The following is an 18,292-nucleotide window of genomic DNA, read 5'->3' on the forward strand; positions in this document are numbered from 1 at the left end:
GTGTCATCATGATCGACAAGACCTTCAACTTCCTTGGCTCTGAAGGAAGCGTCACCGAGACGGGCTGTCGTCTGACGAGTGGATGTACTGCTGCCAACGGAGGCCAGGACACCATCAAGTCCAGTGGCTGCGACAGCAACGAGAAGCCTATTCAGGTCAAATACGACAAGGCTAGCCACCTCGGTATGCCGGTTGGCAGCAACAAGAGTCTTGTTGGTGTTGGCAACAAGGGTGTCCTGTTTGGCAAGGGTCTTCGCTTCAACGCTGGTGCCAAGAACGTTATTATTCAGAACATTCACATTGATGTAGGTTTTCTTGGAAAACTAAGGGGCATTGCTGACTTTTGCAGAACCTCAACCCTCAGTATGTCTGGGGTGGCGATGGTATCAGCCTGTCTGGCAATGACGGTGTCTGGATTGACCACTGCAAGGTAATGATCCTATGATAGCCAGGGGCTGCACAATACTGACTCTCTACAGATCAGCCGCACCGGTCGACAGATGTTTGTTTCTCAGTAGGTAACCCTCTCCGCAATAACAATCCACCACTCACACCTCCAGCTACGAGGCTTCCCGCGTCACCATCTCCAACACCAAATTCGACGGCCGCACCGAGTTCTCCCACTCGTGCAACAACGATCACTACTGGACCATCATCATCGGTGGCAAGGGCGACAAGATCACGCTCGACAAGAACTACCTTCACGACCTCTCCGGCCGCGCCCCCAAGATCGGTTCCTCCGAGGGCACTCAGACCGTGCAGGCCGTCAACAACTACTTCAACTACAACACCGGCCACAATTTTGACATTTCCTCCAGCGGCCGCGTGCTCTTGGAAGGCAACCGCTTCGAGAACTCCAAGACACCCATCACCGATGCGAGCAAGGTGGGTAAGATCTTCAACGTTCCTGATAGCGGCTCGCGCACTACTTGTGCTTCGTCTCTTGGACGTAACTGTGAGATGAACGCCTACACTTCCTCGGGTGCTGTGCCTAGCCGCAAGGATATCGTTGTTCTGTCTGAGCTGGGCAAGTACAAGTCTAACCTGGTCACCCCTATTCGGTACGGAGACGTCAAGGGCCACGTGAATGGCAACTACGGTATCGGAAGGATTTAAGTAGGCGTTTTGCGGGTCAAAGAACGCCATAGACGGGAGATTTTGATTCTGGAAATATTATTTAGCTGTACATAACTCAAGATACGTGTGGCCTGGCTTGAACCACCTCGTAAATCAACCAGTCATGGTCAAAAGGAACTGTCCTGCATTGAACGAATGCGCTCGGCCTGTGCGGCATGACAATAAGTGAGCCTTGTTGGGGCTGTCATGATGTGAAGCTCCCACAGATGTTAGTGACCAAATAAGTAACCTGTGGGTAGGAAGCCCAATGGAGGGGGTGGCTAGGGGCGAGTTTCTCAATGCACTTAACAGTGAAACTGATATAGCATCAGGCTGTTAGCATTGTATCCTCGCAGCGGCGCCATTCAGCTCCGAGGATCAGGTTAGCATATTCGACTTCCTGCAGATTTTCGGCAAGCTAAGGCCCGGTACTATGTTGGAGGAAAGACGGGTTGAGTCATTCTAAACTACAGGGTAGCTTCACCCTCATTCGCTTCGTGAGCGATCATGAGAGGAAGTGAAAGACTTACAGCTCTTTTCTTGAGTTGTTATTACTACTAATTAATCCTTAAACCTTATTTTATTTTATTTTATTTTATTCTTGCTTATTAATTGCTAGAAACTGCTTAAAATTGACTGTCTAAAATCCGCAAGCAAAAGGTTCTGACACATCTTCCAGCTCTCGGCGGGGGTGTTTTATTCCTGCAAAGAGCACTCAAATGGCCATAACAGACGGGCCCCCAAGCCAGACAAGATCCCGGAATTTGATTGCAACCGCAAATTTTACGGTGAAGAAGTACTCGACACGCTGCCGCTCACAATGCCCTTGTCTACCTATGTAGGGTAATACTACGCTTGGATGTCAATGCGTTGGACTCCTCCTTCTCAGGCTTAGAACCCCAAATCTCGGCTACTTCAGGCTCTTCCTTTTCGGTCTTGGCAGCCTAGGTCTCGATCGCGTTTCCTTTCATCGGCAGTGACGGAGGTCTTGGAAGTTTTGTTCCTGGCGCCGGTATTATGACCTCGTCTACGGAGTACCGAGACACTCAATACTAGAGTAATCCTTAGTCACGGCTTGCTTTCTTTGCTTTTGGCTTTAAGCGAAAGTGACCAAAGGATATGATTCGACGGATGTTTAATACCGCGCCCTCGGGCCTGGACCCCTGTTCAGCTGGCGACACACACGGCCAATGGCGGAATTCCCAATGTTCAAGAAAAAAAAAAAAATGCTTAAAAAGTGGAGGGAGCTGAAGCGAGAACCGCCGTTGTTGATACATCATCTAACGGCTCGTCATCTGAGTCAATTCCCAGTGCGTTTTCAGCTATAAAGGGTCTATTAAGATGCTACAGCTAATTGGACTACCGGAGCATGGGCCAATAAAGGCTCACATTGTATTGAATTTATGCTCCGAGAGGCTACACCAAGAAAGACATATGGGGCTTCTGTGACTAACGGCCGAGATGCTATTCCGCTCGGCATCCACGGTCGAGACCTCCCCATATCCACTTAGTGGGTATAAAGAGGGAGCCAGAAGAGGAAAGCAATCGCGAGGGCCCCGAGGATAGCAGTCTTGGTCGCCCTGCTTCCAGGGGCAGACCCTGTAACAAGAACAGTTGTCGGGGCGGCTGGTGTGGCTTTAGGAGAAGACACCACTTCTAGTGCCGCTCCTCCTCCAACGGTACCATCCTGGGAGTCCGTCGCCGGCTGCTGGGCGTTGGGTACGGTAGGAGAAGTAGGCGAGTTGGGGGACTCCGGCAGCTTAGGGTTTTCGGGGCGTTGACCAGTGGCTGAGGACTCAGGGAGCGTTGAGGGTGACGAGGACGAGGCCGAAGACTCGGAGTCCGACGATCCTGGGACCTTGGGAGCATGAGCCTCTGGTTTCTGAGGGCTGTCTGGGGATCCAGCATCCGGGTTTTCAACTGTGGCTGGCTTTTCGACAGTTTCAGGGGATCCCGGGAACGATCCGGAGCCCGCTGATGGTGGCGCACTAGGAGACTTGGGAGATCCAGGGGTTGGCTGGTGTTTAGGGATGTCTGCAGCTTCGGGAGCACCCTGGCGATCATCCTGAGGGTGATCCTGGGGATGAAGAGCATCGGGCGAAGAGGGGCTCTGCGGCGACGGAGGGGAAGCTCCGGCTTCGTTGGATCCAGGAACCTCAGGGACAGACAGGGGACCGGTTGGTTTGGCATGATCCAACGATGTCGGCCGAGTAGTCTTGACAAACCCAGAGACAGTAGGAGCTGAGCCAAGGACGCAAGAGTCGTCTCTGCATGCCGGGTAACCGTTTACCCCACTAGCGGAGCCATGCCCGGAACCATTCGTGGAGTCATCCCTGTTGGGCGATGCCGTGGCCATCTCAGGGAGGGTCAAAACTGTAGTTATCGGGCTCTCTCCGCAAACATGGCAGACAACGACAGCTGTAGTGAACCCGGGAGGGCATTCAGTGGCGGCGGGTGGCTGGCACTCTGCCGAAGGGCAGGGCGCAGTGATGGTGTAAGTGTGTAGACCGGGGCCGCTCGGACCGAGTGTTGGCAAGGCAGTGGTGTAAATAAGGGACCCCCCGCCAGTGGATTGACCCTGTCCCGAGTCGGCAATAGTCGACGCAGGGTAAATACTGGTCCGGGTCACAGGGGAAAGGGTGCTTGTGAGCGTGCAATCATCGGGAGTTGACGCTTGTCTTGGTCTAATGGGGAGCCAAGACGCCAGGGCAGCGGCAGGGAAGACGAGAACGAGAGAGAGGAGCATATTTAAACGAGTGTACGATGAACGAGTGGATGTGGGTGCGTGGGGAGTTGTGTCGGTGAGGATGCTCTGGATGTAAGGTGCCTCGTAGGGAGTATTTATGTCCCTCTGGTCCGCTGGTGCTCTCTGCTCCCATCAACACTTCAATCCAAGCGAGGAATGAAGATTAAACTTTTTCTGAACCACGTATCGAAGCAATGAAGCTGATGTTTCTTCCAAGGTTGGTGTTGTGCGATGCCCTTGGTCCTTGGGTGAGAGGGTCCCATTCTCGGCACCACGCTTCCACTCCAAGACCGGATCGGAATTCTGGGATTCGGCGCATTAGACTTCGCTTAAACTCAAGGGACATGATATTTGGATGCCATATAATCGCTCTTCTTGACGCTGTTCCGCATTGGGCATTCAGCTCGTAGTCTCGTTGGCCTCGACCATGTCACGAGACTCCTTTCTATCTGCTGGACGGTCCACAACAGCTGAGAAGAAACACCGAAAAGAGGGTTAATTATGCCATGACTGCACTAGTCTCAAGTCGCAAACTCTTTTCCTGTTGCTTAAGGGGTTGGAGAGGGCGACGGCTGTCACCTCTCATCAACACTCTGCCTTCATCAGCACTACCACTGTCTATTCACTCAGTTATTCTCTTGGTGTGAACACCTGAGGTCCCTAATATCAGAAAAAATAGTACAGTTTCCGATAATCTTGGAACAGCTGCTGGATCAACGAGCCAGATCACAAGGAGCACGATGCCGTCCGTCAACGAAAGACCAACAAGGTTCGAACCAATCTCACAACATCCAGGACATCTCTATTGAAGCTCAAGGTAAACATTGAACAGAATTCCAGAGGAAGGTCTGTCGATGGTAAGATAGGCTGAAAACGACAACTCGGTGCTCTTGGCCTGAGAGACATCGTAGCCGACATAACCTTCAGATGGACCATTCTCCCTTTCCATTCCGGAGACCAACTTTTCCCTCTCTTTGTAGGTTTCAGATGCCTCTCTGCAGGTCAGACTCCTGAAATGAGCCTTCAGAGTTGCATTACTTGTGAGTTGGCCTCGCTAAATGTGTTGGCAAGAGGTTATTTGACTCGAGCTCTGTTAACCATAAATATCACCCTTTCTGCATCTAGAGTTGAGGCATCCAGCATCAATCATCACACTACCTCACTCCTTTCAGATCTTTTGTCAAGTCATAAGCTCACTTCAGCTTCTCGCTCGTTGCTACAATGCGTTTCCTTCACCACCTTCCCGAGCTCCTGCTTTTACACGGCCTCAGTGTAGCAGCCCAGACTCAGGGCGATCCAGACTGTCCTGATGGGATACACGTCGTAGAAGTACAACCTGAAGTTGTTGTTGGTCTTCAGCCTGTGTACATCAGCACGTTCATTCCGTCCAACACGGTCCTCACGATTGGCGGAACCACGATCCCGATCACGAATGCACCAACGACTCTTGTGACCTCGTTCACTCTTACGGGAACATCCACGAGATTCTCGACTGGGTTCGTACTACCGTCAATCAATTTGAGCCTAGACTAACTGTAATGCTCTAATCAGTGATCCCGAGCCTCTATTCACCGGTCCCTACACCACCATTACCAGCGATGGCCCTGGGTCCCGGCCGACCACCATCACCCAAGCTCCCTCTGGCCAGGACCCGACTGGAACAGTCATTGTGGTCAACCCTACCAACAGCCTCGGAAATACTTTCACCGGTCCCTACACGACTCTTACAAGCACTGGCGCTGGAGGTTCTCAACCATCCACTCTGACTCTCCTCCCCTCTGGCACAGATGGCACCGGAACCGTCATTGTTGTACGCCCCTCGAGCTCTTTGAGTTTCACGGGACCCTTTACTACGATTACGAGTTCTGATGGGCTGGCCACTCAGCCTACCACTTTTACTCTTGCCCCGTCTGGTACGGATCTCACGGGAACCGTGATTGTCGTGACCCCAGGTACCAGCTCTGGAGGGACCTTCACCGGTCCTTTCACCACTATTACAAGATCTGATGGATCTGCCACTCGGCCAACAACCATGACACTTCCTCCTTCAGGTACCGACCCCACTGGGACACTCATTGTTGTCAACCCGACCTCGGCCAGTCCCACGACCTTTACAGGCCCCTTCACTACCATCACTGGCATCAACACCGGCACTGGTACCGCCACTCTTACCATGCCTCCTTCCGGAACCGACCCTACTGGGACCGTCATTATCCTCGAACCCAGTTCCGGTGCTCAGTCTTCATCATTCACTGGCCCATTCACCACCATTACCGGGGTCAACACGGGAACCGCCACTGGCACGCTAACGCTGCCTCCATCGGGCACCGACTCTACCGGAACAGTCATTATTCTTGAGCCCACCCCTACCTCGCAAGGCAGCAGCTTCACGGGACCTTTCACTACAATCACCGGAATGAACACTGGAACGAATACGGCAACGCTTACTATGCCCCCTTCTGGCACTGACACGGTTGGTACTGTTGTTATCCTGGAGCCAGCCTCGGCCTCAACCTTTACTGGTCCATTCACTACGATCACTGGTATCAATACCGGGACTGCCACCGCAACGCTGACTCTCCCTCCTTCCGGGACGGATCCCACGGGCACAGTTATCATTCTTGAGCCCTCTTCTTCCTCGCCCGCTTCTAGTTTCACTGGACCCTTTACCACCATTTCAGGCACTGGCACCGCTAGCACAACTCTCACCATGCCCCCGTCTGGGACCGACACCACAGGTACCGTCATTGTTCTAGGGCCTGCTTCTTCGGCATCCGTCACGACCTTTACGGGGCCATTTACAACTGTCACTGGTGTCAATACTGGGACTGCCACCGGGCCTGTGACGGTCACCCTGCCTCCTTCTGGAACTGATCCTACTGGTACTGTGATCGTATTGGAGCCTTCCTCCTCATCCCCCTCTACAACATTCACTGGGCCTTTCACGACTATCACCGGTGTTAACACCGGGACAGCTACTGGCACTTCAACTCTTACTTTGCCCCCGTCTGGGACTGATCCTACTGGTACGGTGATTATTCTGGAGCCCTCTTCCTCGGCACCCGCCACTACTTTCACTGGGCCTTTTACCACCATCACCGGCGTTAATACCGGCACAGCTACTGGTACTTCAACCCTTACGCTACCCCCATCGGGAACCGATTCTACCGTCACTGTGATCGTGTTGGAGCCCACCACCTCATCCCCCAGCACAACGTTCACTGGACCATTCACTACGATAACGGGTGTTAACACCGGTACCGCCACCGGAGCTTCAACCATCACCATGCCTCCTTCCGGAACTGATCCAACGGGTACTGTGATTGTCCTGGAGCCCTCGTCTTCCGCTCCTAGCACCACATTCACTGGTCCATTTACCACCATCACTGGCATCAACACTGGCACTGCGCCGACGACATTGACCCTGCCGCCGTCTGGAACTGATCCTACTGGTACAGTTATTGTATTGGAGCCTACCTCTGCGGCTGCTACGTCTTCCGATGCGGCTGGAACTAGTGATACACTGTCAGCATCTTCCTCAGCGCCTGCACTCTCCGAGGCCCAGTCCACTCCGGCAATCAGCACGTCTGACACTGCTGCCACCTTTACATCCGCGGCGTCATCTGAAGAGACCTCAGAGGCTTCCTCTTCAGGTCTTGAACCTTCTTCCACCGGACCAGAGCTTTCCACCGACCCTGCCACCAGCACCTCGGACATCACTGCCGCCTCGACATCAGCGACGCCTGAGGAGTCTTCAGAAGCCCCGTCATCTAGCTTGGAAGCTTCCTCTACCGCATCAGAAGTTTCCACAGAAGCGGCCACCAGCGACGCGTCGGAAAGTAGTGACTCGACTGCATTGGCCACCGCTGATACTTCCGAGGCTTCGACAGCTGCCGCTGAGACAACCACCAGTTCAGAAGATGCAGTATCAACAAGCGCTGAATCTACTTCGGATGATCTTGCCGAGTCTTCAACAGCCATTGCAACCTCGGCCGACCCAGAGACCTCTGACTCCTCGGATTCTTCCACTGCGCCTGCAACCAGCACCGATGTCGATACTTCTTTGGCTGCCGAGACCACCGACATTTCTTCAGAGACAGCTACTTCAGACATCGCTTCCAGTACCGAAATTGAAACCACCACGGCTGTGGAGACTATTGCCAATTCCTCAGAGGAGCCCACGACGACCGCTGCAGCCACTTCAGAAGAGGCCACCACATCTATCGCAGCTAGTTCAACAACGCCTGAGCCTGTCGAAACTTCGGCATCTGAGTGTATCCCGGTTCCCACTTCCACCACCTCTTTCTGCGATGTTGCTCTCCCCGCTGGCTGCCAAGATCTCGAGACAACCAACGGCCTCCTTCTGGCCCCCGTGATCGTCACTTGCACTGCGGCCCTTGGTCCATTCGCAGCCGGAAACATCGCCACCTGTCTCGCAACGTCCCTCTCAATCTTTACAGTTGGTTCGGACATTGCAGAATGCATCTTGACTGCTCTAGAGGGTAGGTGCATCACGACTCTTCCAGACGCATGTGTCAGCCTCGAAGAGTCCAACGGCCTGGAACTTGTTGCAGATGTCGCTGTTTGCGCTGTTGCTCTCGGTCCCTTTGCGGTTGGAAGCGCAGCAACTTGTCTTGCCACTGGATCCATCACCGCATCAACCGAGGGCGCTAGCATCGTTGAATGCCTGCGCATTGCTTTCGGATTCGACTCCGGTACAGGTACTGTCACTGACGGCGTTCTCTGCGAGGAACCCACACCAACCCCCAACCCACAGCCAGTCTGTGCGACGGTACCTGAGCCCTGCCAGAACCTTGCCGATACTGATGGCCTTGCTCTTATCGCAGCCATCCCTGTGTGCACGGTTGCGCTTGGGGGTTTCGCTGTCGGCAACGTCGCTACTTGTCTCGGCACCGATCTCATCACGGAGAACACTCTGGGCGAGACTGTTGTCGGGTGTCTTGAAGACGCGCTCTCCGAGACTTGCATCACGTCACTCCCCGAGCCGTGCCTCGACCTTGCTGGCAACACAGTTGTTGAACTCGCTCTTAATGTGCCACTCTGCACGGCTGCTCTTGGGCCTTTTGCTGCGGGAGCGGCGCTGACTTGTCTGACTTCGGGCCTGACGAATGGCAACTCCATCGTCGACTGCCTCAACGATGCGATTTTTGAGAACGTGGTTGAAGCTGTGTAAACTACATGCTGTGAGGACATGACATGCTAGAAGTCGCTGTGGCTTCTGAGAAACACTGGACGAGTATGGAGAAATCTATGCTCAAGCCTCGACAAGACAGACTTTCCTTTCTTTTAATTCCCATCCTGAGGAGAAACACAATCGCACTGGGGTTCACAAGTTATAGGTAGCAAGCTTAATTTAATAGTATCCTTTGTATTCCACAACCGCGTCATTGACTTGATCTTGCCAGCAAGTTCACGTGGGGTGGCCTCCAATGCTGTTGAATTTGAACTGAGGACAGACCTGGACGTGTTGTTACCAACTAGCCCTGGTAAATGTTTAGCGTGTGGCTCCCATGGAAGTTGAACAAGGATCTTGTCGAGTCCTGCGAAAATTCCTCTGTGATGCAAAGGCTTTCTGGGGCTTGAATCTTTGTTCAATAGGCTACCTGGAACACTTAGCTACTTGGGCCTTTGTTCTGTGGATCAGTGGCCGACAACGAACAAAGAAGTATAACTGAATAAGCTACGCATCGAGAAGTCTCATGCGTTCGTTCGCTGTATTGCGCTTTTTTCGCTGCTTCACTGCCACTGGGAATGCGCTTTGTGATGTTCCCCTACTCTCCTCGATGGGCACGCATAGAACAGTTAAACACAGTGGTGAATAGTCGGAACAACTCACTTGCAATGAATTGCATACACATGTGCTCCTGGACTTGAGGGATCTAATAAGACATAAATACTCACTTTTGCCTTGGCCAATCCGCTATCTCTTTCCCAGTATCATCAGCACATCAACATTACTACCATTACTGCCACCGGGCTTTCATCCATTAACCCAGCAAATTATACCACCATTTTTGAAAGAAACACTAATTGCAACCATGTCCCAGAATTCCCGAGCCACTGGAGGCGCCGAGTCTGACGCCGACTCTGTGCTTAACAGAGCTATGGTCCTCATGGAGGAGGCCGAAGAGCTTGAAGAGCTCGAGCTGCCTCCTCCGGCTATGGGATCAGACGTTCAACAAGGGGAGCGCATGTCATCACAGTGGAGGAAGGACACTCTCGGACGAATCCTGGGCCGCCTGCGAGTCACAACTTCTGATCTCAACCACGCTCTCAAGCATCCAGAAAGCCTCCGCCTGCTCAGTGGGAAAAACCGATTAGAATACCCTGAGAGCGAACGGGCGGAGCTTGAGGACAGGGTAGAAGTTCTCAAGTTGGCATGTCACATGGTCAGAGACGATGTCAAGGAGTTGATTGAGCTTTACGTTCCAGGGAAAGATTCGCCTAACATCGCGGAGGTTATTGAGACGCTCAAGAGACAGATTGCGGTGCTTGAGGGTGTCCTTGCGCGCTTCTAGATGGGACAGAGGCTTCTGAGGAGCAAGAGTGTGCCGTGTTATTTTCACCATCATTCGCTGGTTTCTACCGCCGAGATTAGAATAGTTTGATTCTTGCTTATACCAACTTTCAACTGGACTTCGTCCTTGTTTTTTCCGTATATAAACATTCTTACAACATCTTTACTATGAACAGGTAGTGACGATCAACGTGACACCTTGTGAGGTTTACAGCTTTCTGTATGCGCGAGATGAAAGGTAATGTAGCTTTAACTATTTATACTATATGACTATTTACAACACTCCGAAGGCTAGTCTTAGACCAACCTAGTTGACAGACACTAACGTCTCTCCAACAGCAATATCCGCCACCGGAGTCTCGGCAGCAATGTCCATCTGGATAGCGATCTTTTCCCAGACCGCCGAGTTGACTAACTCCGAAAAGGTATCCTCAATGACACGTGCGGTTCGGTCCACAATCTCATCGACATCGGCCTCGTTGACGATAAAAGGGGGGCAGATGAGGAAGTGATCGCCGCTGTAACCGTCATAACCACCGTTGGCGTTGAAGAGAGAAATCTCGTAGCCCTCGCTCATTCCTTTGGAGTGCAGCATACCGTGGAGTCCGAGGCTGTAAGGGAACGGCTCCTTGGACTTCTTGTCAATGACGAACTCAACAGCCCAGAACAGACCTCTGCCACGGATATCTCCAACCCAGGGAAGAGGCAGTAGCCTTTCCTTGAGCCTTGATCCCAGGTAGTCGCCCATGCTCTGAACGTGAGAAACCATGTTTGTGTCTCGAATAACCTGCTGCACCTTCAACCCAGCGGCGGCGGCTTGAGGGTGAGCCATGTACGTCTGGCCGTGAGCGAATCCCTTGCCGGACTTTTGGAACGACTCGACAAGCTTGGTGTTGAGCATAACGGCTGAGATGGGGGCATAGCCGGCCCCGAGACCCTTTCCAACGACGAGAATGTCTGGGACGACATCTTCTTGTTCGAAGGCATGAAGAGATCCGGTACGACCCATTCCACACATGACTTCGTCGAGGATGAGGAGGGCACCATACTTTTCGCATACAGCCTTCATGGCGGGGAAGTAGCCCTTGACTGGCATGGCACATCCACTGGCCTATAAAAGGTAAGTACTTTGATCGTCAACATGGCGTGACGGGACTTACACTTCCGCCAACAGTCTCAGCTACAAAAGCGCAGACCTTGTTAGGACCAACTCTTTGGAACTCATCGTCAAGTTCCTGCGCCAGACGCTGCACATACGCCTCCTCAGTCTCACCTTTCTGCAGACCGCGGTAGGTGCTGCAAGCTGATACGCGAGACGAATTCTGGGAGATGAGCTGAACAAAGGGATCCTTGCGGACCTTGAAGTCGCCGAGTGTCAGGGCGCCAAGGGTAGCTCCGTGCCATGCTCCAACTCTGGCGATGAAGTGGCACCTCTCGGTCTGAGGGATGGCAAGGTGGGAGAAGTGTGTCTTGGCGAGCTTGAGAGCGACCTCTACGGCCTCGGAGCCTGTGATTCTATGTTAGTCATGGTGATAAGAGGTGGTGTCACTAGTCATACCGGATCCGCACAGGACGGCCTTCGACATGTGACCATGAGTAGAGTCGACCAGGAAGTCGGCCAGGTCCTCAGCAGACTTGGTCTTGTAGAAACCTGGATGGCAGTAAGGCACGCTGACCAGCTGATCAACAACCGCCTTCTGAACCTCCTTGTTGTCGTAACCTAGACAGGCGACTGCTGCACCACTGGTAGCATCGAGAATCTTCCTGCCATCGCTCGTGTGAAGGTAAATCCCAGAGGCCGACTCGACCAAAGCCGCGGGGTGCTTGTGGAAATTCTTGTACAAGAGGCTGTTCTTGGAGTCCATTGTGAATAGATGAGGGCTATGAGATGGTGTTTGAGGCTTTTCGAGATGAGAAGGCGCCTTTTATATTCCAAGACTCCATTATAAAGCCATGGCTTAAAGTCTTGCTCACGGGCAAGACTTTTGGTCGAGCATCATCGAGGATCCCAGGCGTTGCCCGATCTCGGGAATGTAGCGGCTGCGGCCACTCAGACTGTAGCCAAGCCAGCCGTGTCTAGTGGCGAGGCCAAAGAAGATGGTGATAAATGCTCCTACTGGTGTGACATGACGCCTATGTCATCAAACAGAGGCGGAATGTCGTGTTGCGGGAGAGTCAGTGTCTCACTTCAGCGCCACGCTACAGAGTCGATCTTTGCCGCTGATGGAGTTGTCCCGCTCAAGAGAGGCTAGGCGAGATAGCCAGTGAGACATAAAGGTTCCACCATTCCCGTCCTGCATGCATCCTCGCCTAGGCACGCAAAAAGTTGCGCATCATCCATTTCCCCTTCTCTCCTTCTAATAATACAAGACCCCTATCCTTGTTTGTGAAGCTTCCTTCTTCAACAATCCTCTTTCACTTCCTATTCGCCACTAAAAGCTGTGGAGATGCAAGTCCCCTTTGTGAACCAAGTCTTTGACAAGGACGACGCCAAGGGCTCAAGCCTCCGTCTGTCGGAGCTCCTGTTCCCCGATCCAGCGCATGTTGAGGAGAGACTTGACGTGAAGCCCTTGACGCAGGGAACTACGAATGGGGTAAGTGGACTTGACTATCGCTTGAGCAAGCGCTGAATCTCGCAGCTTTTCAAGGTGACGTATCGGCCCTTTGATGCCGGTGATGCGTCTACTCATGATGCAGTCCTGGTCAAGGTCTATGGAGACGGGACGGATATCACCATCGATCGCAATAGTTTGTGTCTATCACCTACATCCCCTTGAAGCATGCCTGACACTTTGAAGAGGAGCTCAAAGTACATCAGCTACTTGCAGAGAACAAGCTCTCCTCATCTCCCCTGGTCCGATTCGCCAATGGTCACGCCTACCAGTTCATCCATGGGAGAACATGCTCCGTCTCTGACATGGCCAACCCGGTCATCTATCGCGGAGTCGCGAGAGAACTTGCTCGGTGGCACGCGACACTCCCAATCGTCGAGCCCAAAGACCCACAGAGCAGTCTTGAGCATGAGCCCAGCGTTTGGGCAACGGCAAAGAAGTGGCTTGACGCTATTCCGAGTCAACCGACGCGGTCCAAGGCGGATAAGACCCTGCTCCGCGAACAGTTTCACTTCTTGACCGGCCAGTTGCTTCTCAATGACGACAAACTGGAACCTTTGGTACAATTCCCTCATCTCACCGGTCCCCCCTAAGCTAAGGATCCATCCTCCAGGTGCTCGGACATGGCGATCTCTTGTGCGGCAACATCATCGTCCAGGATCTGACCGAATCCACTGAGGCTGCATCTGTCCGATTTATCGACTATGAGTAAGTGATACATCCCATTTCCACATCTCGCAGTGCATTGCTGAGCGCCTGTGGCGTCTGCCAGACATGCCACCTACTTCCCAAGGGCATTCGAGCTGGCCAACCACTTTGCAGAATGGACAGGCTTCGAATGCGACTATACTCTCCTGCCGACAAGGTCAACCAGGCGAGATTTCATCCATGAATATCTCGCCGAAGTCGATCGGCTGCGGCAAGACCGGGATCCTGCACATATCCCGTCCGTTAGCGAAGCCCAAGTGGATCATCTAATGGCCCAGGTGGACTCTTTTCGAGGATTCCCCGGCTTCTACTGGTGAGTTTCTCTCCGAACATGGAATATCTGCCGAGATCTGAAGATCGGGCTGACCCGCCCGACAAGGGGTCTCTGCGCCCTCATCCAGGCTGAGACATCGACCGGGGCTATCGACTTTGACTATGCCGGATATGCCGAGAAGCGGCTCGCAGAGTATTGGGACTGGCGCAGGATGCATGACGGAAATGTTGACGCAGATGAGGGCATTTCGCTGAGGGAGGAGAGATGGGCAGCTGCTTGAAATGGTGGCCAGATGACTCCCACGGCCCTCCCTCTGCTGAGAAGACTCACTCTAGAATTAGCCACTGTAGCTCAACATGTTTCATTGGATGCTAAGCGATCCCGCCCCTTTGCCCGTGTCTTGACCAAGCCAAAGGGGGGAAGAATCCCAAGCCCTCGGCTGTCGCGCTTTGCCTCTTCAGGGCTGCCAACCTGTCTTGGGGCCCTCCTGGCTTACGCCAACTGAGACAGACCGCCTCTGCTGCATTCCCTTTCTGGGTCAGTCGGGGCCCGCATAATGTTGCACGTACTGGATCGACTTGGCAGAGAGATCGGTCAACTGCCGGCCGTTACTCCGGTCCCGTGGAGGGTCTGGATGCTTAAATATGGAAAAGTTTTGGACTCCCTAGCGTGCGTTGCCCTTCACTTTGCGGTCAAGGTCTTTTCCCTTTACAATTTGCAATCGTTTACCGGCACGGCCCGATCCTCTCCTTCTCATTCCTTGATCCTGGCCCTCTTGGACTCTTGATCACGATGGGGCCGTGGAACCTTGCAACGGGTTTCTTCTCGAGCATAGGAGCTGGTGCCCTCTGGAGGTCTAGCCGAGACCTCAAGATCCTGATCTTGCTCCGCTTTGTGAGGCTGCTCGGCTATGGAGGCACAACCTTTGTGCTCGCGTTGTACCTCAACGCCTTGGGCTTTGAGGACACGCAGATTGGGCTGTTTATGACTCTCACGCTTGTGGGTGATCTCGCCATCAGTTTTGTGCTCACGTATATTGGCGATCGCATGGGCGTGAGAGTCACTGCCGCCATTGGCGCAATGTTGATGTGTGCCGGCGGAGGAGCTTTTGTCTTTTTGGACAACTTCTGGCTGTTACTCCTGGCCAGTATTGTTGCAGTTATCAATCCAAGGTAAGTTTTATACACCCATTTTTTAAGAAACAAGCTGACGAGAGCAGTGCAAACGAGATTGACCCCTTCAAAGCCGTTGAAGAGTCCGCCATCGCCCGCCTCAGCACACCAGAAACATGCAACGACATGTTTGCCTGGTGGTCCATGCTAGGCATGTTTGGCACCGCCGCCAGCAACCTCCTCACCGGCTGGGTTATCGACGCCCTGGAAGTCTCGGGCGTGGAAAAGATTGACTGCCACCGCATCATATTTCTTGGATACGCTGGCATCGGCCTCGTCAAGTTGTTTTGCTCTCTGCTGCTTAGCTCCGAGGTTGAGCACGTAGCGATCGAGAAAGAGAGCTGTTCATCCCCGGCCTCAAGTCAGTATGAGGGCGACGACGAGGAGCAGAGTGAAAGGGAACCTCTTCTCGGCGAAAATACCCCTGATTATGGCGCTGCTAGCTCCAGGACCGTATATCCTGGTAGCACGGCTTCTCAGGAGAAGCGCATGTTTACGCCTTCATCCTTTAGCTTCATCTGGAAACTCTCAGTCGCCATGGCGTTTGACTTTGTCGGTTCGGGCCTCGCGCAGATCTCTTGGATGACTTACTTCTTCAAACGAGAGTATGATATACCCGAGGGAGCCCTGGGCTCTGCGACCTTCACTGCCGGCATCATCTCATCGGTGCTCAACCTGGCTTCATCACCGCTTTCCAGAGCCATCGGACAAGTACAGACGATGGTGCTCTGCCACACTATCAACTCCATTTCGTTACTCATGGTTTCCGTCCCCGGGAACAAGTACGTTGCCCTGGTCATTTTCATTTTCCGCATTGTCACGCGGGAGATCGATAATGCTCCTCGACAATCCTTTATATCAGCTGGGGTTCTCGATCACGAGCGTACGTCAGCTATGGGCGTCATCAACATCGTCAAGACGGTCGGTAGCTGTTTAGGTCTATACGTGACGGGCTTGTTTGCGGGCCTGGACCAGTTCTGGTTGGCTTTTATCGTGGCTGGTGCTCTCAAACTTGTGTATAATGTCTTGATACTAGTGTTTTTCTGGGGGAGACGGTAAGACTTGGGTTATAATGGGAAGAAGGTTAAGGAACCTTTGGAGGATAGGCGGAGCTCACAAATCGATGCTCGAATCTACACATAGACGGAAAGGCACGCTCCATTGATTAGGAACACAGCTTTCCCTTCAATAGCTGAGCCAGCAGATCACAAAAAATCCTGTTGTTATAATGAACGCTATTAACACCCTCGAATTTGTTGAATTGCCATATCAGTGTGTATCTCGACTTTCATGGGGACCTGGCTGTCACTGCTTCACCCTCGCTGTTGGGTGAGCTTAGCCCGTTCAGATCCTCCGAACTTAAACAATCGGGGAAACCTGATGCCTGGCTAGCAGGAGCTGTAAGCCAGTATCGTCCTTGTAGCGTTGTAGCGCGATAGCTTTCCACTCATTCCATTCCAAACCCTTGTCCACGCCCACAGCTTCTCGAAGCCCTCGGAAGAGGCCTAGGAATCCGTCCCAGTCCGCAAGATTATATCCGCAGCAGAAAGCGAACCTATATCACAAGCCATAAAACCAGTGCCCTCTCGACATCCAACATACTCGGCGACGATGTCTGGACCCTTCATAATCGATGTTTCCTCCCATAGGTGTTTATCTTACCCACACCATCCCCCATCTCCCATCCCGGTCCGTACGCCTCCATCCAACGTTGCCAGAGCTTGATGTGACCTCTGTGAACTCGACCAGCCCTCTCGAATTTGCTCATGTCCATCCAGTAAAACATCTCAATCTTCCTGTTATGGTTCAGGTTGACTGGGCCTGTATCCTTGAATATTCCGCAGTCTGAGACGTGACCCATCCGCACATCGAAAAGCCCGTTGGTCGTGGTATCTTTGCCCAAGTGTTCCATCCATCCGGTGACGAGCTCATCAAACTCTTCAAACCACAAATCTTTCTCCCTTGCTGACATGCGTGTATGGTCTTGACCTTCGACGAGGAAACAGATGTTGTCTGGCAAGCCGGTGACGAGTGTTCTTCCAAGACGGATATCTGATGTCTCTGGGACTCGTGAAGGTATATCCTCAAGCGAAGAGGCAAGTTTGTCACCCAAACTGACATCAGGTATACGATGACGAACACAGCCCCAATATCCGATCTTGTCACTGAACGGCTCCATATCTCCAAGACCATTCAATCCATTCTTCAACCCAGCAGTGCATGCGTTCTGCACTCTGCTGGGCGAGACGGTGAGGACTTCTCGCCACATGCCTGCGTCTTCTGGGAGGCCGTCCCAAAACTCTTTGACGGCAGGCTTGGGCCACCATTCTTTGTGAGAATCTGGCCACCAGTATGAAAGCCAGATCTGAGTGGCAAATCCATCGTTGCCAGGAACAGTGATGCGATCAAGGTGAGCTTGCCCAGAGATGAGCTCGTCGAACTTTTGAATGAGATCCAGCTGCCGGCCTGAGGGACTCTCACCTTGGTACTGGATTCCGTATATTCCGTAGAGAGATATATCTCCAGGCTTGAAGCTTGCTCGGTAAAACATGATGATGAGGCTAGTAGCTTCTCACGAGCAGAGTATTTTGGTCAAGCGTAGTGAAAAAATGTCATTAGCTGAAAATGGGGGCGGGAAAAAGTGGCATATTTATAGACTAACTACGGAGTAAAAGCCATGTGTAAAGCTGCCTTTGTACAACAATGACAGCATGCTGGCCTCAAGCTGTGTACCATCAAGCATCAGGTTGATAGGCACACGTGGAACCTCACACAAGCTGTTCAGCCCCTTGAACGCACCAATGCCACAAGTTGAGATTTTGCTTATCTGCCGAGATCAGCTACGGAATCGGAATCACCTTACCCACGAAAGCTTATTCCGATTATAGATTGACATGACACTAAACTGAATCTCTTGTATCTATCCTCTGGCACGTGGTGAGCGGCAACGATAGCTGCATTGATAGGTGCATTACCTGATAGACTGGTCGTCGGGTCCGGGACAAGCCAGGGTCGCAAAGCTTATTTTGAGACTAAAATGACTAAGTTGACCTTATCTTTGATAGTGATTGGAGTTGGGTCATCGGAATGAGATAAGACACGTTGATTCCGAGATCTACGACTCTG

General features: G+C 52.6%; 7 protein-coding genes across 7 annotated transcripts; 4 read left to right on the top strand and 3 right to left on the bottom strand.

The window, feature by feature from the left end:
* Positions 1-8: 8 nt before the first annotated feature.
* Positions 9-1,116, top strand: NCS54_00450800 (Amb-all domain-containing protein; the record flags this gene model as incomplete). The annotated part of the gene is made up of 4 exons (XM_053150040.1): positions 9-305; positions 350-430; positions 480-514; positions 561-1,116. 4 exons carry the CDS (start codon positions 9-11, stop codon positions 1,114-1,116), a joined length of 969 nt encoding a protein of 322 aa, XP_053006015.1.
* A 1,507-nt stretch (positions 1,117-2,623) lies between these two features.
* Positions 2,624-3,862, bottom strand: NCS54_00450900 (Hypothetical protein; the record flags this gene model as incomplete). Its single annotated transcript, XM_053150041.1, has 1 exon — positions 2,624-3,862. One exon carries the CDS (start codon positions 3,860-3,862, stop codon positions 2,624-2,626), a length of 1,239 nt encoding a protein of 412 aa, XP_053006016.1.
* A 6,059-nt stretch (positions 3,863-9,921) lies between these two features.
* On the top strand, positions 9,922-10,401 carry NCS54_00451000 (Hypothetical protein; the record flags this gene model as incomplete). Its single annotated transcript, XM_053150042.1, has 1 exon — positions 9,922-10,401. The coding sequence occupies one exon, from the start codon at positions 9,922-9,924 to the stop codon at positions 10,399-10,401; it is 480 nt and encodes a 159-aa protein (XP_053006017.1).
* Positions 10,402-10,707: 306 nt separating this feature from the next.
* Positions 10,708-12,265, bottom strand: NCS54_00451100 (Hypothetical protein; the record flags this gene model as incomplete). Its single annotated transcript, XM_053150043.1, has 3 exons — positions 10,708-11,511; positions 11,561-11,907; positions 11,959-12,265. The coding sequence occupies 3 exons, from the start codon at positions 12,263-12,265 to the stop codon at positions 10,708-10,710; spliced, it is 1,458 nt and encodes a 485-aa protein (XP_053006018.1).
* A 582-nt stretch (positions 12,266-12,847) lies between these two features.
* NCS54_00451200 (Hypothetical protein) lies at positions 12,848-14,274 on the top strand (the record flags this gene model as incomplete). The annotated part of the gene is made up of 6 exons (XM_053150044.1): positions 12,848-12,994; positions 13,040-13,148; positions 13,199-13,572; positions 13,626-13,720; positions 13,785-14,033; positions 14,100-14,274. 6 exons carry the CDS (start codon positions 12,848-12,850, stop codon positions 14,272-14,274), a joined length of 1,149 nt encoding a protein of 382 aa, XP_053006019.1.
* A 434-nt stretch (positions 14,275-14,708) lies between these two features.
* NCS54_00451300 (Hypothetical protein) lies at positions 14,709-16,225 on the top strand (the record flags this gene model as incomplete). The annotated part of the gene is made up of 2 exons (XM_053150045.1): positions 14,709-15,166; positions 15,214-16,225. The coding sequence occupies exons 1-2, from the start codon at positions 14,787-14,789 to the stop codon at positions 16,223-16,225; spliced, it is 1,392 nt and encodes a 463-aa protein (XP_053006020.1). The 5' UTR covers positions 14,709-14,786.
* A 565-nt stretch (positions 16,226-16,790) lies between these two features.
* On the bottom strand, positions 16,791-17,717 carry NCS54_00451400 (Hypothetical protein; the record flags this gene model as incomplete). The annotated part of the gene is made up of 1 exon (XM_053150046.1): positions 16,791-17,717. One exon carries the CDS (start codon positions 17,715-17,717, stop codon positions 16,791-16,793), a length of 927 nt encoding a protein of 308 aa, XP_053006021.1.
* Positions 17,718-18,292: the final 575 nt, after the last annotated feature.

The sequence above is a fragment of the Fusarium falciforme genome, chromosome 3 (genome assembly GCF_026873545.1).
Source record: "Fusarium falciforme chromosome 3, complete sequence".
Taxonomy (NCBI): domain Eukaryota; kingdom Fungi; phylum Ascomycota; class Sordariomycetes; order Hypocreales; family Nectriaceae; genus Fusarium; species Fusarium falciforme.